The 26896-nt window shown below is 40.9% G+C and overlaps 1 protein-coding gene across 7 annotated transcripts in view; it reads right to left on the bottom strand.

Annotated features, from left to right (window-relative positions):
- atp11c (ATPase phospholipid transporting 11C) overlaps positions 1–26896 on the bottom strand; it is a 163991-nt gene that overhangs the window by 31405 nt on the left and 105690 nt on the right. For all 7 annotated transcript variants that reach the window (XM_072595610.1, XM_072595607.1, XM_072595608.1 and 4 more), the window contains 7 exons: positions 24056–24322; positions 15069–15243; positions 8231–8333; positions 5678–5823; positions 5185–5244; positions 4711–4838; positions 444–579 (listed from right to left, as the gene is read on the bottom strand). In XM_072595610.1, the coding sequence (XP_072451711.1) occupies positions 444–579; positions 4711–4838; positions 5185–5244; positions 5678–5823; positions 8231–8333; positions 15069–15243; positions 24056–24322 (1015 nt within the window). The remainder of the gene's footprint in view (positions 1–443; positions 580–4710; positions 4839–5184; positions 5245–5677; positions 5824–8230; positions 8334–15068; positions 15244–24055; positions 24323–26896) is intronic.

Here is a 26896-nt window from a genome sequence, read left to right as displayed (position 1 = left end):
CCAACTGGAGTAAGATGCAGGCTGTTACCAGAACCACCAACAGGAAGCTCTGTCCCTCACATTGTGGAGGGTCAGAAGAGTCAAACTTCCCTCTCTTACACAACCTAATGGTTGGCTCAAGATCAAGACATGTGGCGGGCCAAGAGTTATTCATACATCTTCACTGCAGTCAATATAGCTTGGAGTGATTTTCGGAGATGTAACTCTTCAGTGATCCGATGATATATTTTTTCTGTTTAGGGGATCTGGTTCTACATAAAAAAGGCTATTGCATTTACTTATATGGAGATAATCACATTTCAAAATAATTCTAAGATGATTGCGGATGGTGCTAAAACTAAAATTTGGAGTACTGAAAAAAGTAAAAAACATAAGTTTTCAGACTGCTAAATGATCAAAATTGACAATATGGTCATTAATAATGGAAGTAGTTCTGTACTCACCTGACCATTGTCTGTAAGGGTTGAATTGTCATAGAGGAAATAAGCCCCAAAGAAAAACACGAGACCATTGAATAGCCCCAGAAATGTCCAATAAAGGAAAGGCTTCCATTGTAGCAATGCATTGTTAGCAATATTCCTGCATTAGATAGGAAAAGAGTTAGACAAAGCATAGCTATATCAAGACTTCAAATTCCTTCAGAACACTGCTTAACATACTGAAAATGTATAGACTCATCAATATATCATCTGTATTTATAATAGCTGGTGACCACTAGTGACTGAAATAGCTTAAAAAGTGACTTAAAAAGAGAACTCTATATTAATAGAAACCAGATTAGCTTATGTATGTGGGCTGTGCACATTGCTCTGAGATGTACTTGTCCAAAACAATAGCATAAACTGCCAAAAATGTAACAGCTCCTCTTTTGCATGAGGTGTGTGTTTCTGAGGTTAGGTGAACAACAAAGCAATATCATATGGCAGTACAGCATCTTGACATTGATGCTATCTCGGTGTTAAAAATTTGAAAAGATGTCATGCAAATGCCAAGTTTTCATATATTCAAATTTGCTGATAGAATAATAGGCAGGAGGGCACGGTGCAATGAAGATGTAAGAAATCTGCAAGGGACAACAGATAAGGTTGAGTGAGTGGCAGAAATTTTGGCAGATGGAGTTTAATTTAGGTTGTGGTTGGAAGAATCAAAAGGCAGACTATTATTTAAGTGGAAAGAAAGTCTCCAACAAAGTCAGCTGAGAGGGATCAGAGTGGTCTTGAGCATGAAACACAAAATGTTAGCAAAAATTAAAACCGCCTTTATTGCTAGGAGGTTCAAGTTTATAAACAGGTCACCGTACAGGATATAAGGTAAAAACAATGACTGCAGATGCTGGAAACCAGAGTCTAGATTAGAATGGTGCTGGAAAAGCACAGCAGTTCAGGCAGCATCCGAGGAGCAGGAAAATCGTCGTTTCGGGCAAAAGCCCTTCATTAGGAATGCAGGCAGAGAGCCTGAAGGGTGGAGAGATAAATGATAGGAGGGTGGGGTGGGGAGAAAGTAGCATAGAGTACAATAGATGAGTGGGGAAGGGGATGAAGGTGATAGGTCAGGGGGGAGGGTGGAGTGGATAGGTGGAAAAGAAGATAGGCAGGTAGGACAAGTCAGGCACAGTGCTGAGCTGGAAGTTTGGAAATGGGGTGAGGTGGGGGAAGGGGAAATGAGGAAACTGTTGAAATCCACATTGATGCCCTGGGGTGAAGTGTTCCAGGGTGGAAGATGAGACGTTCTTCCTCCAGGTGTCGGTGGGGAGGGAGCGGCAGTAAAGGAGGCACAGGACTTCCATGTCTTCGGCAGCATGGGAGGGGGAGTTGAAATGTTGGGCCACAGGGCGGTGTGGTTGACCCAGAGATGTTCCCTAAAGCGGTCTGCTAGGAGGCGTCCAGTCTCCCCAATGTAGAGGAGACCGCATCGGGAGCAACGGATACAATAAATGATATTGGTGGATGTGCAGGTAAAACTTTGATGGATGTGGAAGGCTCCTTTAGGGCCTTGGATGGAGGTGAGGGAGGTGTGGGCGCAGGTTTTACAGTTCCTGCGGTGGCAGGGGAAACAGGATGGGAGGGTGGGTTGCAGGGGCGTGGACCTGACCAGGTAGTCACGGAGGGAACGGTCTTTGCGGAAGGTGGAAAGGGGTGGGGAGGGAAATATATTCCTGGTGGTGGGGTCCATTTGGAGGTGGCGGAAATGTCGGCGGATGATTTGGTTTACGCGAAGGTTGGTAGGGTGGAAGGTGAGCACCAGGGGCGTTCTGTCCTTGTTATGGTTGGAGGGGTGGGGTCTGAGGGCGGAGGGGCAGGATGTGGATGAAATGTGTTGGAGAGTATCTTTAACCACGTGGGAAGGGAAATTGCGGTCTCTAAAGAAGGAGGCCATCTGATGTGCTCTGTGGTGGAACGGTCCTGCTGGGAGCAGATACGGCAGAGGCGGAGGCAGAGGCAGAGGAATTGGGAATACGGGATGGTATTTTTGCAGGAGGTAGGGTGGGAAGAGGTGTAACCCAGGTAGCTGTGGGAGTCGGTGGGTTTGTAAAAAATGTCGGTGTACAGGATATTGATGAGGTCGCACCTGGAGTACTGTGTACAGTTTTGGTTCCCATTTTTAAGAAAGGATGCACTGCCATTGGAAGTTGTTCACTAGGCGGATTACTGACATTATGATGTTGACTTGTCAAGAATGGCTACATAATTTAGGATTTTATTCATTAGATTTTAGGAGGAGAGTGATCTTCTGAAATATATGACATTTTGTGGAGCTCGACAGTGTAGACATTAAGATGATATTGCCGATGGTGAGGGAGTCCAAAACTAGGCAGCACTGTGAAAAGACGACACTCATTTAAAACTGGTATGAAGAAATTTCACCTTCCAAAGGGCAGTAAATGTCTGGAATTCTCTCATCCAAATAGTTTTGGAGTCAAACAGCATGGAAACAGACCCTTCAGTCCAGCCAGTCTACACAGACCATGTTCCCAAACTAAACTAGTCCCACCTGCTTGTGCTTGGCCCATATCACTCCAAACCTTCCTATTCATGAACTTATCCAAACATCTTTTAAGCTTTGTAACTGTACTTGCATCCACCACTTTCTCCGACAGTTCAGTCCACACACGAACCATCCTCTCTGTAAAAATGATGTCCCTCATGACCTTTCTCCTCTCACATTAAAAACATGCCCCCTAATTTTGAACTCCCCCACCCAATGGAAAAGACCCATTGTCATTTACTTTATCTATGCCACTCGTGATTTTATAAACCTCAATAAGGTCAGCCCTCAACCTCCCAGACTCCAGTGAAAAATGTTTCAGCCTTTCCAGTCTATTTTCATATCTTAAACTCTCCATTACTGGCAACATCCTGGTAAATCTCTTCTAAACCTACACCAGTTTAATAATATCCTTCCAAGAACAGGACAACTACAACTGCGCACAGTACTCTGAACGAGGTCTCACCCATGTAATGTACAACCTCGACATGATGTCTGAACTCCTATTGTCAATGTCCCAGCAATGAAGTCAAATGTGTTAAATGCCTTCTTAGCAACTTGTCACGCAAATTTCAAAGAATTACGTACCTGAACCCAAAGGTCTCTCTGTTCTACAACATTCCCCATGGGCCTACCATTAATTGTGTAAGTTCTGTCCTTGTTTGTATTACCAAAATACAATACCTCAAATTTATCCAATTAAACTCAATCTGCCACTCGTCAGTCCATTGACCTAAATCATCAAGATCTCTTTCTAATCTTAAATCATTTCCTTCACTGTCCACTACACCACCAATTTGTGTTATCCCCAAACTTACTAACCATGCTCCTATTTTTCTCATCTAAATCATTTATATAAATGACAAACAAAAGCGAACCCAGTACCAATCCATGTGGAACACCACTGGTCACAGGCCTCAAAATTGTGGAGGCTAGATTACAAAATATTCTCAACTTTTAATTTATTTTTAAAAGTTTACTCCTCTAATCTGTAATGATGGATTTTTATTTCTTTATTTTTCTAATTATTTTTTCCATAAAAATTTGTACTTATGAATCTATACCTGGGTACTTTTACACCTAAGATGGTGCCGTTAAGTGGTGACTTGTAAACTTTTCACTATACTAATTTGAGTGAATGTGACAATAAAGCTAATTCTAATTCTAAAAAAGTCACACTCTTGAAATAATTGGGGAGTTGAGGGCTGAGGTGCTGGTTCGAAACAGGAGTTGAGGCCTGAAGCAGGTAGGCCATAAAATGGTGCAGCAAGCTTGAGACACCATATGGCCTACTTCTACTGCGATTTCTTGTGCTTTTATGTTCCAGTAGACAGCAATACTTGGCTAAATCGCTAAATCAGTGAATTACCCAATCTCCTAATACAACTCCTCAAAATTAGGGAGATATCACAAAATAAAATATTATAGCATTAAACACATGCAACAATATTAAAATTAAAGCAAGAATCTTACAAACAGCAAGTTTGAGGTGGAGGATGAAGCAACACCTTTACAGACTACAAATTGGGAGCGTGCTTTGGAAAACAGCAGTCTTACCATAAGCAGCCCAACAATTTTGTGGCTTTTTAGACTTTGCTGTGCAAGTGCCACATTGAGATATTTGTCAAGATTAACACAATTCTTACTAATGCTACAAAATATATCAGAATACTCTGCAGGGCTCTTGGCAATAATCTTTAATAGGTAGTTAGAGTTATTATTTACCTGTACAGAGAGGGATCTTTTTTCAGCATTTCAATGCTTATATGTTGTTCCAGCAGACCATACAACAATATTGGCAGAGAAGTGAAGCAGATATTATAAAATGTAAGGTAAGTTGCATCATATAGTGGCTTATGGAAAGAAATAGTGAAATAAAAAAAGTCAGTGCAAAGTTCCACAACTGAATTAACCATTAAATCAATACATGCAAACAAAGCTTCAGGTTTAGGTTTTGTAGTTCAAGATGAGAGGGTAGGACAGACGAACAAAGTAAAGCTCAGATGGATGAGTAGGATAAAAAACAAAGTGGAATAAAGTGGAGTTGGGAGTGAAAGGTTTTGTTTATCATTAAACCCGAAGGAGTTTTACATTGCACCTCAAGTTTTGGTATAATTTGAGATTAAAGTTTTCGGGAACTATCTTTCTAGGTCAAGGGCAATCTTACAAAAAGAGTAACAGTTACAGGATAATACAAACCTGCTGAGAGAATCCACAGTAGAACTGGTATAAAAATTGAGGAAAGATGAAGCAAAGATTCTGTAAAAGAAAACATCACCAAATAACTCAAATTCACAAAGGTGGGCACTTTTGGACATTTCATTACGTTTAAGACACGATAGAAATGAAACCTGTTGCTTCACTGATCTAGTTCAAGTTTTCATGGAAAAACCACTTAAATTCCTCCTGTGCAGCAATCAAGAAATTTATTAGCTTTGCTTTAAAAATATGTGAGCATAAACCAGCATATGTGAAAGATATTACAGTATGTTATCAACAAGTATTTTGTTCGACTGCCTTTAAGTTAAAGCTTTTGAATATTAAAAGACTGCTGGACAACCTCCCTAAGATGGACAGTTTCCTTTATTTTACACATGACAATGCTGAACAAAATTCCAATATTACAGAGACAAAGAATTTAAAATGTAGAGGTACTGCAAACATTAGCTCTCAGAAATATTGAAAAGCATACCTTGTAGAAGAAATACTGAACGAGGTGTGCTATCCGAATGTAGTACAAATGTCCATGAGCAAGAAGAAGCTTCTGCAGATGTTTAAACTTTGGTATTGCATAATCACTGTTCCTCGCTGCTTGGCGACCCTCCTTGCCTTTTAAACCTGAAATAAATTTAAGAAAGACCATTTGAATCAATTCAAGGTCACTACTTTAAAATGACAAAAAGATGAAAATTTTCTGATACTTCTCATTCATGGTAAGCATGCCAAGAATTCAAGAAAAAGGACCTACAGCAGGCCATATAATTCCACGAGCCTGCCCCACCATTCACAGATTGGAATCATAGAATGATTTCAGTACAAATAGCCATTCTCATCTGCCCAAGCTCTACTTAACAGTAAACCTGCTATTCCTACATCTCACTTTGCTCTCCAGGTAGTTGAATTTCCTTTTGAAAACCATGAGTGAATCTACCTCTACCACACTCTCAGGCAGAGTATTTCACATCCTAACCACTCAATGCATTAATTTTATAAAAAAATGTCCTCTCATGTTTATTTTGGTTCTGTTGCCATTCACTTTTAATTGGATGTGCTTGACTGTGTCAACTTATGAATTCCTTCCAACTGCTTTGTCTGGACCCACTTATGATTTTGAATCTTGACCAAATTCCTTCCAATCTTCTTAAGGGAAAAAAAAACACAGCTTCTCAAATCTATGCACAAAACTAAAGTTTCTCATCCCTGGAATTATTTTTGTAAATCTTTTTTGCAAATTAAATAATATCATGCAACTCCATTTTTTTAAGCTCAACTCCACTTCTGTGCCCTTGCCCTTGATTTCCTTTAGATTAGATTCCCTACAGTATGGAAACAGGTCCTTCGGCCCAACAAGTCCAAACTGACCCTTTGAAGAGTAACCCACCCAAACCCATTTACCTACCCTATATTTACCCCTGACTAATTCACCTACTATGGGCAATTTAGCATGACTAATTCACCTGGCCTGCGCATCTTTGGATTGTGGAAGGAAACCAGAACACTCGGAGAAAACCCACGCAGACAAACCACACACAGTCGCCTGAGGTGGGAATCAAATCCGGGTCCCTGGCGCTGTGAGGCAGCAGTGCTAATCACTGAACCACCGTGCTGCCCCTGTCAACCATTGTTTAGGTATCCTCAAGTATTGAGCAGCCATAGCCCTCCTGGATAGATAAGTCCAAAGAATCACAACACAGTGAGGAAATGTCTGCATCATTTATTCTGTCAAAGTGTCAAGTTCTCCAAAAAACTTTCTACATTTTAAAGAGACAACTTGTCATTTTCTAAACTCCATTTGGTCCATCCTACTCACTTACCTAGGGATTCAATTAACCTTTTTTAAAAATTCGTTCACTGAATGTGGATGTCACTGGCTAGGCCTGCATTTAAGAGCCATAATGTTGGAATTTCTACGACATTTAAAAAAGCCGTTCAGCAAACATCCAACTATTCTAATCCCATTTTCCAGGATTTGGCCAGTCGCCTTGTATGCTGTGGTACTTCAAATGATCATTTAAATAGTTCTGAGACATCTTGAGGTTTCTTGCCGCTTACTACCCCTTTTCAGGCAGCGAGTTTCAGATACTCACAATGTTCCAGATGAAACTTATTTTCCCTCAAAATCTCCTATTCCTTAATGTAAAACTGTGACCCGGTTACTGATCCCACTAAGGTGAAAGGTTTCTCCCAATACACCCTGTCTATACACTCACCATTTTGTATACCTGAATCAGACTCCTTCCTCCACCTTTTACTCTAAGGAAAGCAACCCGGCCTATTCAGTTTCCTTTCATAGCTGAATGGCTCCAACTCAGGCACTATCCTGGTGAATCTCTTCTGCACTAGAGTAATTACATTCTTCCTATTGAGTGATGACCAGAACTGCACACAGTATTCCAGCTGTGGCCTAACTAATATTACATATACAGTTCTATTGTAACCTCCTTACTCCTGTCTTCAATTCCTTGACCAATAACGGCAAATATCCCTTATGACATCTTGCTGACCATCCATACTTTCCCAGAGGGCAGTTAAATGATAACCACATTGATAGGGGCCTGAAGTCACCTGTAGACCAGATAAAGATAGATTTCCTTCCCTAAAGGACATTAGTGAACCAGACTGGTTTCAGCAATAATCAATAGCTTCATTAAAATTATTACCGAATTCATATTTAAGCATTTGCAACTGCAGGATTCAATCCCATGTCTCAGAGTAATGCCTGGTATTCTGTATTACTAGCACATTACCACTACACCCCCATTGTACCCTTTCAAAGAGATAAATACTTCAGATAAAGAGACCAAGCTGTACACAACATTCAAGCTATGGGAGTGCAAATGTTCAGAACTCCATACAACAGCATTAGAAATAAGGAGTTGGCCTCTTGACCTGCTCTACCCTTCGTGATTATGCCTGAAGTTCACGTTAGTCTTGACAGAAATGCAAAGTGAAATGCAAATTATATAGGAATAGGACCACTAACTAATGGTGGCACTGCTCCAACCGCAAAATAAACATTTCTTACCAATCCCAACATGTGCCTCTAGAACCATGCTGACATCATTTGCACCATCACCGATTGCCAACGTGATAGGATGCTCCTTTGTGTTCTTCACCATTTTTACAATCTAATGAGGGAAAATAACAAAGAGCATATTACATTTCTGGTATCAATTGGTGTCAAATACAAGTTTTGTAGTTGGGAGTTGAAAGATACAGAATTCACATATGTGGAATGGTACAAACTGTGGTGCCAGAAACCATGATGGTTAATAGGTTTGTCAAATTAAAGGAGGAATGTGGTCTTCAGCAGGAACATAAAAACAGATGGCAACCAACTGACAGTCCATTTTACACTCTACCTGACTTCCCTTCCTATTAATGGAAATTAAGTAGGATGTGAAACAGCTTGTCCATATGTTCTCACCCTCTTTGCACCATAACTGAGAAACAATATTATTCCTGTGTTCCATGTGAATGAATGGTGTTTCCTGAAAGAATTCTCAGAATTTAAACTACTTTGCTCAGTTATGGATCATCTTGAGCATAGAAATACATGCAAAATACTTCACAGAGATACAAGTTTTTTGAAAAGTGATGTTGAAACAATGGTTGGCCTAAAAAAAGTTGTAAAACTAGAAGGGTTTAGAGGGGGAATTTTAACTCTCGACACAGGTGGCTGAAATCACTGCTGGGGCAAAGGGACAGGACATATGGGGGCTGAAAACAGAGGAGAAGAATGCATGAGACTTTGTAAGGCTGGAAAATGTTAGACAGTAGGTGATCATTAAATACAAGAACTACAATAGTGGAAGAAATAGGAGATATCAGGAAGAACAAAAGATTATGATGGTTAACAAGGTCAAGACTCGTTTTGGATAGGATAGGAGACAGGCTGAGTTTGGGTGAACTGAAATTACTGTGAATAAGACACTAAAGTTGAGTCTGGGAGGGAAAAAGGCATAACAGAGCTGAACTAGGGGGAGAAATGGATGGTGCCAGAGGTGAAAACTGGACAAGTAACAGTGCTAATGTTACGACAGGCCAGTTCAGCCTTTGACAGCGACAAAAATCCAAAATTCATTACCATTCTTTGACTGCATCAAGATGACATGCAAGCTCTGATCCTCACCATCGAATCCACCATAGACCCAATACACATGCAAACTGGGGTCAAGCAGGGTTGCGTTATTACACCAATGCTCTTTGGCATCTTTCTGGCCGCAGAACTCCACCCCATCTTGATGACGTTCCCTGACAGAGTGGAGTTAACCCAGAGGACGAGCAGGAAACTGTTCAACTTCTGAGCCTTCAGGGCAGAATCAAGACCTTCCCAACTTCTACCATCATATTGGAGTAGGCAGATAACACCTGCATTTGTCCATACTCAGAGACTGAACTACAAACCATCTTTGACATGTTCACAGAGGCTTATGAGGGCTTCAGACTAACTTCCGGAAAACAAAGACTATAAAACATAGGAGCAGAAATTAGGCCATTCAGACCATCGAGTCTGCTCTGCTGTTCACTCATGGCCGACACATTTCTCAACCCCATTTGCCCATTTTCTCCCCATATCCCTTGATCCCTGCGATACTCAAGAACCTAATTATCACAGTCTTAAATATACTCAATGACCTGGCGTCCACAAGCCTTCTGTGGCAATGAATTCCATAGATTCACCACTCTCCAGATGAAGAAGTTTCTCCTTATCTCTGGTCTTCTCTCTACTTTAAGGCTATGCCCTTGAATCCTAGTCTCTCCTACCAAATGGAAACATGCTCCCAACATTTACACTGTCCAGGCCATTCAGTACTCTACGTTTTGATTAGATTCACCCTCATCCTTCTAAACTCCATTGAGTATAAACCCAGAGTCCTCAAATGTTTCTCATATGTTAAACCTTTCATTCCTGGGACCATTCTCATGAACTTCCACTGAATATGCTTCAAGGCCATTACATCTTTCCTGAGATATGGGGCCCAAAGCTGCACATAATACTCCAAACAGTCTGACCAGAGCTTAATTGAGCCTCAAAAGTATACCCCGTGCTTTTATGTTCAAGTCCTCTTAAAATAAATGCCACTGTATTTGCTTTCCTAACTACTGATTCAACCTGCAAGTGTACTTTGAGAGAATCTTGGACTAGAACACCCAAGTCTCTGCACCTCAGACTTTTGAATTTTCTCCCCATTTAGAAAATAGTCCATGCCTCTATTCTTCCACCAAAGTGCACGATCTCACACTTATCCACGTTCCTCCTATAGCTTCCCCACCTCCTTAAAGTTACCTGTCCCTCTACCTATCTTTGTATTGTCTGCAAACTTAAAAGGTTTTATACTTGCTAAATTACACTGACTCTGGCCATCAGTATCTGCAGCGAGCCCCTGGACATTTCCCATACAAAACCTTCATCTTGGTAAGCAGAGACTGACACTAATAGTCCAGACCAGCCTTCTGATGCCTGAGGAACAGTGTTCAAGTAGGAGACCTCAAACCCAGCACAATGCTCATGAAATACAGACTAGCTGTGGTCCCCACCCTCCTGTATGGATCAGAAACATGGACTATGTATAAGGGACATCTCAAAGCCCTGGGGAGTTATCACTAACGCTATCTTCACAAAATCCTGCATATCCAATGGAAGCACAAATGTACTGATATGAGTACCCTCTTGCAGGCCAAGTTCCCTCCAGTGAAGACACTGGTTACACACAAACAGCTGTGAAGGTCAGCCATGTAATCTGAATGTCTGATGCAAGAGTCTCTAAACAAGTGCTCTTCTCTGAGCTCTCCAATGGTAAACGATCACTGGGAGGACTGAGGAAATGCTACAAGGACTCCCTAAAAATCTCCCTAAATACTACAACATTCCTGCATTGACATGGCGACTTGCTTGCCCTAGAATGCACAAACTGGAGAAGAAGCATCTGCAAAATTACCAATCACTTTCAGTCTCACTCAGTGGAGCAAGTGAAGGCCAACCACGTGCAGCAGATACACCGCGCAGAATCCAGAGGGTCCCATCTAGGTCCCACCCACCCACCCGCTTCATCAAACACCATCTACCACAGTGTCTGCAGTTCCAGGATTGGACTGTTTGGCCACTGCAGTGGGGCCAAATCTTCCTTGCCCCTGAAGGACTAAAGCAGAAGAATAATAATTGTTCCAGCTAAAGGGTTTAACAGACAATCATAAACATGGTGGTTGTCAATAGTTAGACATCCAGTGTCGTAGAAAATAAAATATACTGGAGTTAAAACAGGGTACTAAGGACGGATCCTTAGGGAACTCTGGCTATCACTGTTTAAGTATTGGAGATGTTGCAAAAGTTTTGAATGAATGAAAGAGCGAGCACTCCAAACATGCTGCAATCAGCAGGGGTGACATCCTACAGACAGAACCTATTTTAAAAGTTTAGGTTAGGGTGTGGTGAGAAAAGGCCAACCATAGAGTTGCTCAGGCTGAGGAAGTATGAGAGAGAGAGACGTTCACTGTGATCATAATTTGCAATGGACAGAAGTGCTTTTTATTTCCAGCAGGGCAATTATGGCAGTTTTGAAAGCAAGGTAGATAGGAAGTACTGAGATGAAATAATTTATATTCTTACGTAGCAAGGAAAGTAAAAAGGAAAGAGAATTTTGCCTGTGTTATTGTAGGAACAACAGGGAAAACAGAAGTGGTATCATAAGCAAGATGAGCTCAGAGAATGAAATAAGCGAGCAACAGAGAGATGCGGAGGTTCAGGGTTGATTGGGTTAATGATCTGCAGAGAAGATTTGGTTAGCAACGTGAAAACAAAAAACAGCATCCACAACAGAACAGATGGTCTCTATCGTGGTGGCAGAATCCTTTTAGCAGAAATTTAATATTGTCCGTGTGGTAGTTAAGTGATAAGTTGCTAAAAATGGAAATTATTCAATCAGTAGTCAACAGCAAATTTGCAGTAAAACTTACAATAATGACATTAAAGCTCTTCACTGAGCACTATTTAATACCCTATTTAGTGTAAAAATTCAGAATGTAATACAATGATCTTTCCTTACAATTATCGATAACAAAAAGCAGAGAGCAATCAATAGCCAAGTAGACTTGCACGCAATTATTATTTTGATTTAACTGACTTCTTTTAATACACTGGCTCAGTGTCTCCCTCCTATTTTTTATTGGGGGGCAGGTGTGTGTGTCAATGGCTGGGCCAGCATTTATTGCAGATTACCAGGAACTGGAGTATGCTATTCAGCCCCTTGAGCCTAATCAAACATTCAGAGATCATGATTGATCTGTGATCTAACTCCATATACCTGCCTTTGACCCATATCCCTTAATACCTTTACTTCACAAAAATGTATCTACCGCATTTAAAATTAACTAATCCTGCATCCACTGCCATTTGTCTACCATCTTTTGTGTATAGAAGTGCTTTCTAACATCTCTTTTGAACCGTCTGATCCTAACTCTCAGACTGTGCCAACTGTTTCTGGAATATCCATCCCTCGGCCTCTGTAGCAATGCTAACGTCCATGAATGGATCAAAAAGAAAAAACTTGGTTTCTTAAAAGCATCATTAAACCACTTTTGAAAATGCTGCATGCACAATATTCAAGTTTTTTTGAGGGTGGGGTGGATCCATTAACTACTAATCTATCTGAAAATGAATCATTCATCCAAAAAGCTGAAATACTGATTAACGTTATGTGTCTAACCCTGTGCCAACAGGTAGAGTTGCTTACAACAGGTCCACTAATGAGCAATGCTTTACTCTGTGGCTTGGATTCAGAAGTGCTTAAACTGTTTCTATCCTTGAAGCCGAAGTGTTGAAATTTTGGACATCCCAAGGTGAATCAGAGGTTTAGAACACAAAACAAGACAGCACAGCTCAGGCCCTTCAGCACTCAATATTTTACAGAGCTTTTACCCTACTCTAAGATCAAACTAACCTACACACCCTTCATATTATTATCATCCATGTGCCTATCCAAAAGTCAGTTATATGTTCTTAATGTATCTGATGCTACTACCACTGCCAGCAGTGCATTCCACACACCTACCATTCCCTGTGTAAGGACATACCTCTGACATCTCCCCAAAACCTTCCTCCAATCACCTTAAGTTATGACTCATTGTGATGGGCAGACATGTCCATCCTGGGAAAAAGTCTCTGGCTACCAACTCTATCTATGCCTATCATCATCTTGTGCACCTCTATCAAGTCACCTCTCATTCTTCTTTGCTCCATTGAGAAAAGCCCTAGCTCCCTCAACCTTTCCTCATAAGACATACCCTCCAGTCCAGGCAGCATCCTGGGAAATCTCCTCCGCATCCTTTCTAATGCTTCCACATCCTTCCTATAATGAGGCAACCAGACTGAACACAATATTCCAAGTGTGGTCGAACTAGCACTCATTGGAGCTGCAGCATAATCTTGCAGTCCTTAAACTCAATACCCCTGCCAATGAAAGCGGACACACCAGATGCCTTCTTAATAATCCTATCAACCTAGACAGCAACTTTGCGGGATCAATGGATGTGGACCCCAGGATCCCTCTGCTCCTCCGCACTGCCAAGAATCCTGTCTTTAACCCTGTAATCTGCATTCAAATTCAACACTCCAAAATTAATCACTTCACATTTTTCTAGGTTGAACCCATCTGCCACTTCTCAACCCAGCTCTGCATCTTGTCAATGTCTCCCATTGCAACCTAAAACAGCCCTCCACACTATCCACCACTCCACCAACCTTCATGTCACCGGCAAACTTACCAACCCACCCTTCCACTTCCTCATCCATATTTGTCATTTATAAAAATCACAAAGAACAGAGGTCTCAAAACAGATCCCTGCAGAACACCACTGGTCACTGAGCTCCAGGCTGAATACTTTCCATCAACTACCACCCTCTGTTCTCTATAAGCCAGCCAACTGGTCCAATCAATTTTGTATCCAGACAGCCAGGTTTCCCTGTATCCCATGCCTCCTTACTTTCTGAATGAGCCGACCATGGGGACCCTTGTCAAACACCTTGCTAAAATCCATATACACCATATCTCCTGTGGAGGATTCAATAAGGCTTGTGAGGCATGATCTGCTACTCTCAAAGCAATGCTGACTGTCTTGAATCAAACTATGTTTTTCCAAGTATCATAAATCCTGTTTCTCAGAATCCTCTCCAATAATTTGCCCACCAACAATGTAAGACTGACTGGTCTGTAATTCCCAGGGTTATCTCTATTCCCGTTATTGAACAAGGAAATAACATTTGCCACCCTTCAATCATCTGATACTACTCCAGTGGACAGTTAGGACACAAAAATCAAAGGCGCAGCAATCTTTTCCCTCACATGAAGGAGCCTTGGTGGGTAGGATTAAAGAAAACCTCAAGGCAATCTACTCTTATGTGAGGAAGAAGAAGATGGCCAGATTAAGGGTATAACCTATTAGGAATAGTTGAGGCAACTTGTGTCAAGGATCTGAGGAGGTATTTAAATATTAACAGAAGCCTGTGAGGGACACTAGCAATCACTTACAGAATTGTTCTAGACTACAGTGCACTGACAAGCAAAGTGCAAACCTGCCTGTCTCTAAGGCTGTTGCTTAAAGCACCACTCTGCAGCACATACTTGAGTACATTCCAAAGTCAATTTTGAATTGCTGCTTCATAACAGAGCTTCTCGCATGTATACAAGTTACAGATTTCAAAACAGATCCTTGCCATGCTTTCAAGCAAAAACATTTGAGAGAAACTGACATACTTGAATATATGGGATAGGTAAGAAAGATGAATGTATATAGATAAAGCCCAATGGATCGATTCAACATGAACAGACAGACATTTAATATTTGTAAAAAGGTAGTGAGTATACCTGTGCTTTTTGTAACGGTGCCATTCGGCAACATAAAATTGCAGTACATCTCTGACATATTTGCAACAGCAGGTCTTTGTAGTTGCCTGTGCTCCCATCTTGGGTTGGTTTCATTATTAGTGACAGGGCAGCACCATCAATGATCAAACCAAATTCCTGCGTAGTAGACCAACTTCTGCAAAAGAAACAGATGTAGATTGTTTTAAAAAAAGTCATGTAATCTACCACGATTTTAATAGGATCATTTACACCAGATTGGTGTAATCTTTGATGCAGTACAGATGCTCTGTCACTAGATGCCAGTGTGCTTTAAGAACCAAAGGCACAAAGCAATTACTATCAGCATTCTATTTGGAATAACCATTGCAAATATTGATATTCGATAGCTCAAATGTGGATTTTTCTATGTTTAAATACACGATTTTTTTTAGGAAACAGCTACTTGCATTTATATTACATTCTAACATCCTTCATAAAGACATCAGACAAACCGCAACATAAAAAATGAGATTCGGCTGATTGTTATAGAAGATTAGATCAGTGCCAATTTTTGGGAGTTTCATGGAAAGTTTCTCTCAGCGAGTTTCATGCAGTTCTCTGCTGCTCTCACTCCATTGTACTGCTCTCACACTAGCTTGTGCTCAGCAGCAGCAAAATGCTCACCAGTTCCCGGACCTTCCATCACGTGTGCTATATTTAAACACCAGCTGTGTTCTATGTCAAACTGATCTGAAATAATCACCCAGGTCAGTGCGATGTTTCAGGTCAGGAGGAATGTGCAACAATACCACATAATTAATGACCAAATCCCTGACTGATCATAGCTCCCCTTGCACAATGCTATACAATGCTGTCAAGCATGACAAGAGGACAAGGCAAGGCAGAGATGCTCTGAGTATCCAAATGGGTGCAAAGGCAGTGAGCACTATAGAAGCTTGAAAACCTCAAGATACACCATGTTGCGATGCACAAGGTGAGTGACTGCTCATGCAAGCAAAGTGGCCCAGCTGCAGCATTGCAATGTCAACTATCAGCAAGCTCCAAAGTGCAGTATTGAAATCCTGAACTGTTTTAGAATCGAGCCCCAAATGTTCCCTGTTACTGTAGTGAGGCTGGTGATTTGAGTCAAAAAGCGTGGTGCTGGAAAAGCACAGTTGGTCAGGCAGCATCTGAGAAGGAGAGTCGACATTTTGGGCATCAGCTCTTTTCGTGATGTACAGCTTTTGCTCGAAATGTTGACTCTCCTGCTCCTCAGATGCTGCGTGACCAACTGTGCTTTTCCAGGACCACATTTTGTGACTCTAATCGCCAAATCTACAGTACTCACTTTCTCCTCCTGACGCTGGTGACTTGCCAATGTTGCTAATGCCAACCTCTGTGATGGAGAATGCAGGCAGTCACTGCCCACGGAGAGTCCCTGAAGTGTTAGGGAATGCTGGCAAAATGGACATCTGGAACCAGCTAGTTGCAAACACCAGGTACTTGCTCAGACTTTCAGATTGGGAACTGTTACCAGCTACATTCTTCCAACTGCCTGAAATAGTAGCAAACTGCATATAAATGAGTTGAGATTTGGTAATAATTAGATGTTAATACATGCAGGTAGACATCTTGCCAAAGGCAAGATTTTCATCTTGCTGTTAGAACCTTGAGTGGCAAATTGGATTTCTCTTCCACAACATCAAGAATCAGATTCTCTGTTCTTGCTATATTTTACCCAACTGACTCACTACTGCCTACATCTTTGGGGCAGGGAAGATGACCAAAAGTTTGGTCAAAGATATATAGATTTTAAGGAGTGGCTTAAAATAAGAGAGGGGTAACAAGAAGAAAACAAAGAGGGAATTCCAGAGTTTAGGGCCCAAGCGGCTAAAGACATGCCCCCAATGGGAGGTCAAGGAAGCTTGTTACGTACTTATGTAACAGCCACTAACACTTATCTAATTGATCATTTGATCAAATGCAGTGAAAACAGAAAGAACAACAGTTAAGGTTCAAATAAAGGGACAAGATTGAGATTGACAACAGCAAACTGATCAGCATCATTCTTTGGTAACACAAGATTTAGTGAGAGGGAGAAACTGTAGGAAATCAGTGTTAGTAAGCAAATGGTGTTGGGGAAATCGATGGGGTCGAAGATTGATAAATCCCCAGGTCTGAATCTATATCCCAGAGTGTTTAAGGAAATGGTCTTAAAAATAATGGATACATTGATGGTCACCTTCCAAGATACCACACACACTGTTACAGTTCTTACAGATTGGAGAGTAGCTAACATAAACCCTTTATTTAATGAAGAAGGTGAAGAGAAAAACCATGAATTATAAACCAGTTAACCTAATGGCAATAGTGGGGCAAATTCTAGAGTCTATTATCAACGATTTATAGCAGAGCACTTGGTAAACAGTGGCAGGATTGGCCAGAGTCAGCAGGAATTTATGAAAGGGAAATCTTGCCTGACAAATCTACTGGAATTCTTCATGGATTTAACAAGCAATGTTGATTGGGGGAGTGAATGGGTATAGTCTATTTGGATTTTCAGAAGGCTTTTGACAGAAGTCCAACATAAGAGATTAACATGTAAAATTAAAGCATGTTGGATAGGGATAGTTCATTGAGATAGGTTTGACAGAGGAAATAAAAATGGTAGGAATAAACAGGAATTTTTCCTAAAGGCAGATAGTGACTCGTGGGATACCGCAGGGAGAAGGGTTTGGACCCCTCACAACATATGTTAATGACTGAATGAGGGAACTGAATGAATGTATGTCGCCAGATTTTCAGATGGCGACAATGCTGGGTGGGAAAGTGAGCTATGAGGAGGAGGTAGAGATTCTTCAATATGATTTGGACAGGCTGAGTGAGTGGACAAATGCATTGAAGATGCAATATAATGTGGATAAATGCGAGGACAACCACTTTGGTACTTCAGTTTCAACTGAATGAAGAGAAGACAGTCAGCAAGAGGATATATTGAGGCCCCAGGGGAGGGAGAGTTTCACAGCTGCAAGTTCAAGTGTCTGCTGTTTTGGCCGAGGTGGAGGTATGGGAATAGGAAGGAAAAAGTTAAACAGGGACATCAAAGGAAAGTGGTGGGTTGATTGATCTGTGATTTAAAAAAAAGTGTTTTTTCGGGAAGAAGGGGTTAACTGAAAAACAACAGAAATAACTGAAAGTCAATGCAAATACAATAAAGTAACACAGTAAGCAAAGTTAACATAAGGGAAGTTCATTGTATTCTTATACAAATATTTTTTTAAAAGCAAGTCACTAAAGGGCTTAAGGGAAACCATGGCATCAGAGCTCACAACTGTGGTATGTTCCGTCTGTATGATATGGCCAATCTTGGAAACTTCACCTGGCCCTCATGACCACGTATACAGGAAGTGCGTCAATATGACCATAGATTTCTGGGACACTACCCTCAAACACAATCCCAATGGGGGATCTGTACCAGGCAGACAGGTTGCACATGAACTGGCATCCTCACAGCGAGGTTTGTTGGTGCTGGTGGACAGGGTTTAAACTCATTTGACAGGGATGTGGGATCCAGACAGAATGTTCAGTAGGGGCAAGATGAATGGCCATGTTTGAAAATGCCAGCAAGTGAGTCAAGAGGGCAGACTAATTAAAGGCCATTTCAGGCACAAGGGAGTTTGGCAAGGTTGTATGGTACCTGTATTTATATTACTGCAAAGAGTTAACTAACAAGGCAGGTGAGTGAGGGCACACATTCAAACATGGCAGTGTGATATCATTGCTGTGACTGAGGTGTGGTTGAGAGGGCGACAGGATTGGCAGCTCAATATTCTAGGATACAATGTCTTCAGGCAAGACAGGGAGGAGGTAAAAGATATGGGGTGATTGAAAATTGATAAAGGAATCTATTACAGCAGTGAGCAAAGATGACATCAGAGAAGGCTCTTTAAATTAAGGCACATGGGTAGAACCTCATAGCCAAACAGAAGCAATCCCATTGCTGGCATGTACTGCATGCCTTGTAACAGTCTTGACAGAAATAGAAGGAAAAGAACAGGTGGAGGCTGTGTCCTGGTGACATTATCTCTACACCATTAATCCAAAGATCCTGGTAACATTCTGGGGACCTGGGTTTGAATCCTGCCGTGGCAGATAGCGGAATATGAATTCAATAAACATCTGGAATTACAAGTCTAATTAGCATCATGAAACCATTGTTGATTCTCAAAAAAACAACTAATCGTTGGCTCACTAATGTTCTTTAGGAAAGGACACTGCTGTCCTTACCTGGCCTGGCCAACATGTGACTTCAGCCCCACAGCAACGTGACTGACACTTAACTATCCTTTGGGCAATTAGGGATGGATATCAAATGCTGGCCTGGCCAGTGACACCCATATTCTGTGAATGAATAAATTAAGACACACAGCAGTGCGATTCTCTCTTTACTGCCATCTGGACAATTAGGAATGGACAATAAATGCCGGACTAGCCAGCAATGCCCACATCCTGTGAACAAATAAAACAAATTACAAGAGCAGACACCTAGGCAATTTCAGAAATGTCAAAAGTAATAATGTAGTGATAACGGGGGATTTCGACTTCTGTTCATTAACTGGGATAGGAGAGCTGAATTCTTAGAATTTTATTTAGGCTAAAACACAGAATTTTAGGTAAGGAAGTCAGGCAAGTAGTTAAAATATCAATGGGGGAGCATTTTGCAGACAGTAATCATAACTATACCAAATTCAAGATTGTTATGGACAAGGACAAAGATGGGCTGGAAATCAATGTCCTAAGCTTGGGGTGGGTGAGGGGGACCAATTTTAATGTAATCAATCAGTTATAATTTGGCCAAAGTGGATCGGGAATAGATACTTGTACATAAATCTGTGTCAGAGCAGCAGGATCCATTCAAGGAGGAAATTAGGGAGAGCTCGACATGTTCCAACAAAGACAAAGGGCAGGGCCAACAAATCCAGTAACCCTAGATATGAAGGGGTATACCAGATTAGATAAAGAGAAAAAGGGTGGTTTTTAAAAAGTAACTAAAATATCTTCAGCTGTTGAGTGAAGCAAGGGAGGAAATAGCAGGGGCTTTGGTGACAACTTTCAATTTCTGTCTGGCCAGAATTCGGAGATGCCGGTGTTGAACTCGGGTGTACAAAGTTAAAGATCATACAACACCAGGTTATAGCCCAACAGGTTTAATTGGAAGCTAGTGTGCTTCCAATTAAACCTGTTGGACTATAACCTGGCGTTGTGTGATTTTTAACTTTGTTTGGCCATAGGAGAGGTGCTAGAGGACTGAAGGACAGCCAATATGGTACTGCTATTCAAGGAGGGAATAAGGGAGAAAGCAGGAATCATAGGCCAGTCAGTCTAATCTCAGTGGTGGAGAAACAATTGCATGCAATTCTGAGGGAGAGAATTAATCTGCACTTGGAGAGGCAGGATTTAATCAAGAGCAGTCAGCATGATTTTGCTAAGGGGAGATAGTGCCTGACCAACTTTGAGCGAAGGTTTGCCAGGCTGATTCCTGGGAAAGTGGTTCTGCCACATGAAGAGATGTTGAATTGCTTAGGAGTATGTTGTCTGGAGTTCAGATAAATGAGGGGAAATCTCATAGAACCTATAAAATTCTAAAAAGGACTAGACAGGATAGGAAAAAGAAAGGTTCCTGATGGTGGTGAGTCCAGAACCAGTGATCACTGTCGAAGGACATGAGGTAAGTCAGTTAGAACGGAGAGGAGAAGAAATTTCTTGACCCAGAGTGGTGAGCCTGTGGAACGTATTCAAAGGGCCAAATGGCCTACACTTGCTCTGTGTTTCTATGTAAAACTGCACATGCAACCATAAGGGTCAAGAGTTATGGTAGTTAAAAAGAAGATACAGTTTACAAAAGGTGTAAACCCTAACAAAGAGGGCCAAAGAGGTGTGTCACAAAAGCAAAAGGACAACAAAATGATCGACTGGATTGCAAAGTAAAACTTGGAATCGGTATCAAAACTCTCAAGACGGCATTACAGCTGAGATGAACAACCAAATAAGGGTAACACTGATTCTTTAAAAAAAAATAAAGGAAGTATTGTAAATTAAAATCAAATAGTGGCAGACTTGTTTCATAATAATTTTGTTCACCTTCATAGTACAGAACAATATATTTGACATTCCAGAGAAACTATTATTGAATAAAGACCTAAAACAAAACAAAATTAGTATGAAAAAACATTATAAAACAAGGACAAAGATGGGCTGGAAATCAATGTCCTAAGCTTGGGGTGGGTGAGGGGGACCAATTTTAATGTAATCAATCAGTTATAATCAATCAATCTGGATTTTTAAGCTCCAGTCTCGGGAGTGGGACCTGGTCCCACAATCTTCTAGTTTAGATGCAAGGGTTGCCAACTGAGCCACACGGACTCAGTACAGTCGACGTAGGTTACGCAGAAGACTTTTTTTTGAGAGCTAATGCAATAGGCAGGAGAATATTTATTGATAGTTTATTTGGTCTTCAAGGTGACAGTAAGATTCTAATTAAGGCATTGCAATACTAGCTCAAATTAAAGGAATTGAAGGTCAATTCTTTACCTTGTTAGGTAGAAGACAACATGGAAATGGAGTAATGTGCATATATACCAATTGGGAATAAGTGAGCACCTGTTCTCCACAAAGGCCCCTGCTGGAGCTTCAAGTATTCACTATATTTCTTAACAAATTTTGATAACAGAATAGTGAACCATATGTCCAAATTTGCCAATGATATGAACACTGGCAATATAGCAATAACGTAGACAGGTAATTACAGACATTGGTAGGTTGATAGGGACAAAACGTTAGCAGATTGATTTCACCATAATTACTTAAAATGTAATTTAATTTTGGAAGCAGCTAAGAATATTTACCATTTATTCAATAAACCAAATAGGAAAGAAGTGGAAGTCCATTAATTTGGAGGTCCACATATGCAGATCAGGAAACCATATTGGTCAGTTAGATGTGTGTACATATATTTTTAAAAAATGAACAGACTAATGGACTGCTTTTATTTTCAACCAGAGGATTGCAAGACAATGGGAAAGTTCTACAAAGGCCCAGTTGGATCATGTTTGGAGGAACTTATGCAGTTCTTTTAGAAAGGTTATACTGACTTTGGAAGAAGTGCTGCACAGTTCCATCAAAATATTACCAACTTCTCAGATAAAATACAAAACAATGACATCAACTAGACTTATATTTAAGAGTATAGAAGGCAACAGATTGAAATCTTGAAAAGAATTAACAGAGTAGATAAGAGAAACTTTTTGAACTCATTAGGGGACATCATCTTAAAATCAGAACCAGGCCATTGATTGGTTTAAAATGTTTCTTTACACAGCAGTGGCAGAAGTCTAGAACTCTTCCCACGATAGCAGTAGGTTCAAATTCATAATTTTCAACTAGGCTGCATATATTTTTGCTCATGGAGATTTTCTAAGGGACGTAAAGATAGGAGGACAGATGAAGTTTGGACATAGATTAGATTCCCCTAAGTGTGGTAACAGGCCCCTCGGCCTAACAAGTCCACACCAACCCTCCAAAGAGTAACCCATCCAGACACATTTCCCTGTGACTAATGCACCTAACACTATGGGCAATTTAGCATGGCCAATTCACCTGACCTGCACATCTTTGGACTGTGGGAGGAAACCGGAGTACCTGGAGGAAACCCACACAGACACGGGGAGAACATGCAAACTCCACACAGACAGTCGCCAGAAGCTGGAATCGAACCTAGGACACTGGTGCTGTGAGGCAGCAGTGCTAAGCGCTGAGCCACCGTGCCGCCCCACGGTGAATGTGTTATGATCCCAATGGATGTTACTACTGACTTGACAGAACATGTTTTTTTCCAATTTAACTTGGCTTTTTTTGGTAAACAAAAGACTGCAGAGCTGGTTTCAACAATAAAACGAGAAATTTGTCACACAACAGAAATAATATAAACAAAACAACCAAATGAAATATAGTGCAGTTTGAAAGATTTCAAAATATCTGACAAAACAAGATCCCATCTACTCCTTGAAATCACCACTTTACAGATGATCAAAATTCAGAGAAATGTTCCTATGTGTTGCTTCTTTCCAGTTCTGGTCCCAAGAGTTGTGAAGCCTTTTGCTTTTACTCTCACAAATTAAATCTATGGTTGTTCAAATCTATGCCCATTTTGAATGAAATGGGGTAGTTTACACAAATGAAAACCCTTACATGAGGTAAGTTATTCCCTTTACTGCCCTCTGAACAAACTAATTTTCCTAGGAAAACTAACTTTACACCTGACTTCAGTTAGGTTTCCTTAGAACTGAATTCATAAGTGTTTAACAAAATTTAGAAAATACTCACCCATCCTAGTTTTTGCTGAACGAATGGCTTAATTTAATATTCTTTTACTTATAGAATCCCTACAATGTGGAAACCAGCCATTCGGCCAAACAAGACCACACCAACCCTTTGAAGAGTAACCCACCCAGACCCATTCCCCTACTCTATTACTCCTGACTAATGTACCTAACCTACACATCCCCAAACACTACAGGTAATTTAGCATGGCCAATCCGCCTAACCTACACATTCCCAAACACTATGGGCAATTTAGCCTGGCCAATTCACCTAACCTGCACATCTTTGGATTGTGAAGGAAACTGGAGCACTCAGAGGAAACCCACACAGACACAGGGAGAATGTGCAAACACCACACAGACAGTCGCCCGAGGCTGGAATTGAATCAGGGACCCTGGAGCTGCGAGGTAGCAGTGCTAACCACCGATTCAACCCTACTGTCATAAAACACCACAATCTTAACAAACTTCCATTCGGCCTAGTTAAACTACTTCACACAAAAAATAATTGCCACAACTCTGAAATCTAACTTTTTAAAAAAAACATAATTACATCAGTCACACACCTTTCGGCACAATAGCAGAACAGTCTTGAAGGGGTGAACAGATTCTAAATTTTCAAGAACATACCTTAATTGGCTGACGGAAGAATATTTTTTATCTTGGACAACCACTTTGTGTAGTTCCAGCAGTAGCTCATGCACTTTTGCCTCATTTCTTGCTTTGAACTCCTGAATGTTTTTTGTTGTCAGTTCTAAAAGCTTCATGTTAGTATGGAAAAGCCTGCAGGCATAACATGTGGCCATTGCTGTTTCCATCTTGTCTCCTGTGAGCACCCACACGCTCATACCCGCAGAGCGCAAGGCTTCAACCGTTTCTGCAGCTTGTTCTTGGAGCCTTTTCGTGGAGGAAAAAGTAAAGCAAAGCAATTGGAATTCTCAAAAAAAAATCAAGTAGTAGCATCAGCACTTTCCTTTGTTAGACAAATACTTCTTTCTAATATTATTACCTGAGTTTATTCACAAAACATTGGTGGAATCTTACTTTTTTTTTGGCTAAGTGAGAGTTGAATTGAATTTCAAAGAGATTCTTGCCACGAAGCCCTGAAAGCTTACTTGCTGCGTCTTAACAAATGTGTCTCATTTACTCGTTAACCTACCCCTACCGTGTCCCTCATGTCAGATTTGATTTCTATCTTATCACATACCATTTCCTGGAGACACTACCATTGCTGGGATAGCTCAGAATTGGCATGGATGCATTGGGTACCAGTCATCTTTAAAATCCTGTTGCGCAACCAGACGAGTGCTGTTATGCATGGATCCTGACATTTATCCTGTACATGGTAGACAGGGGTAACTGTCACACTAAAATGCAGGTGGGGCCTAGATCCTGTTGAATGAGACGTTGCAAATGTGGGACTTCCTCTTTCCCCAGCACTAACAACGACACATTATACCACCCAGGTTAGTAGTCACAATTGTCAGCGGAAATGCCCAGCAATTTTCTTTTCCACTCCACCAACAGAACTTTCACCATCTTCCTTCCCTTCCCTCACAGCAACCATCTCTGCTACTGAATTTAACTTCCCCCTACACCCCCCACCTCCAAGGCTCATGCTCTACCACTCTATCATTGTAACAGCTTCCCCACTTGCTCACGCACCCAAACCCTGCATGCCCTCTGTGATGTCTACTCACTTACGCAAGACACCTCCCCACCTGCACCAGAAGTAACATTTATATCATCCATCTTCATCTTCCACTGTAATTGCCTTTCTTCCAACAGGGTAGCAGCAGCCAATCGAGAAGTAACAGTCAAGGTTGCCTACAGTTGGCTCCTCACTCCTTAGAGGAGACAATCCTAACTTTGACTGCCTTGAACTGTTGAATGACCATGTCTTACTGTGCTGGGACTCCATCAGCAAAGACTATCACTCTTGGTTTGACTCTAGACTTGCGGAAGACTATGACAAGCTTAGTCTTTGGATCTTTACTAAATGGCATGGCAAGACAGAAGTAATATCAGCTTTATCACTCTTGCTGAGGGGGCAAAATGTATAAATGCAAGGCAGATAGACTCAGAACACTATGACAGTGAGCAAAGAAACCAGAGAAGCAGCCTGGTCTGGTCCACAAACTGAGGGTGTGTCCCTGAGTGTAGTGTCCTTGCAGTAGCTTGCATTTACAGCTGCCAGTGCAGCAGCATCCGGTAAGTGAATCATTAAGAGGCTGGCACACATCAGATGCCAATGTCTCTGGATTTGGGTCCATGTGGTTGGTGGCCATGGAGCCTGGTCGGAGATGTTGGGATGTGCTACCCAACATGGCGCAAGTAATGAGCTGAAGTAAATTAGAACAGGTACTTGTCAACATGCTATTATTTCTCAATGTCTAGTTTGTACAACAGGAAGCTGAATGTTAAAGAGCTGAGTTTATCAAGAATTTTATCAAGTCATAATTCTCCTGGTCTTAGCACTTTGTTAAAGAATAAAAGATGCTCCCAAATCAACATACGCTTCACTAGACTTTTCACTCGATTCTGCCACAAATCTCTTCATACCCCACCCAATTATTAAAATCCCAATAAGATCAGCCTATTAAGTTTTACAATGGTCAGTTTTCAAATGAAAACAATTAAAACTCTCTTATACAGTGCCACCTAGAACAGACAATTCAGTCAAGACATATAACAAAATTTCTGGAAACGCTCAGGTAGTCAGGCAGTGCCTGTGGAAAAAGAGAAAGATGGGGTTAAATGTTTCAGGTCATTGATAAATCAGAATTAGCTGATAAATGGTCATCCATTTGCAATATGTTACAGACTAGGCTAGCCCTCTCAAAACAGTTCAGAAAGGTAGCCTAGACCAAAGTTGCAAATGTTTGATTTCTTGTCTGCTTCCTGTTTCATTTTATGCTGCGATACTTTTAAGTGTTAACTAGGCAACTCACCAGCTCTATTTAATTGTTCCCTAAAATTTGACAGAGTCCAAATATGTAGTCTCTGAGTTCTGACTTACCAATTTCTCCTCAATTATTTTTAACGGACCTCTTACTTCATGCCCAAAAACTAATTGAAATGGACTGAATTTGGTTAATTAATTTGGTACATCTCTGATTGCAAAAATCACAAATGGAATTCCCTTATCCCAATCATTTGGATAGTCCATACATAAGCCCTCTGCATGGTCTTTAAGGTCTGATGCCACCTTTCTAGCGCTGCCTGCAATTCAGGATGATACACAGTAGATTTGAATCGTTTTATTCCTAAGCAGCCTATAACTTCCTTGAATAATTTTGATGTGAAGTTTGACCCTTGATCTGATTGTATCTCTATTGGTAGTCCATATCTAGTGAAAAATTTGAATAATTGTTCTAAAATGCTTTTAGCTGTGATATTACATAATGGGACAGCCTCTGGAAATCTCGTTGACACATCCATTATTGTTAACAAGCACAGATTCCCACTTTT

This window comes from Chiloscyllium punctatum, chromosome 25 (assembly GCF_047496795.1).
Source record: "Chiloscyllium punctatum isolate Juve2018m chromosome 25, sChiPun1.3, whole genome shotgun sequence".
Lineage (NCBI taxonomy): Eukaryota > Metazoa > Chordata > Chondrichthyes > Orectolobiformes > Hemiscylliidae > Chiloscyllium > Chiloscyllium punctatum.
Note: the sequence above shows the minus strand (reverse complement) of the source record. Positions and strands in the feature narration are given on the sequence as shown.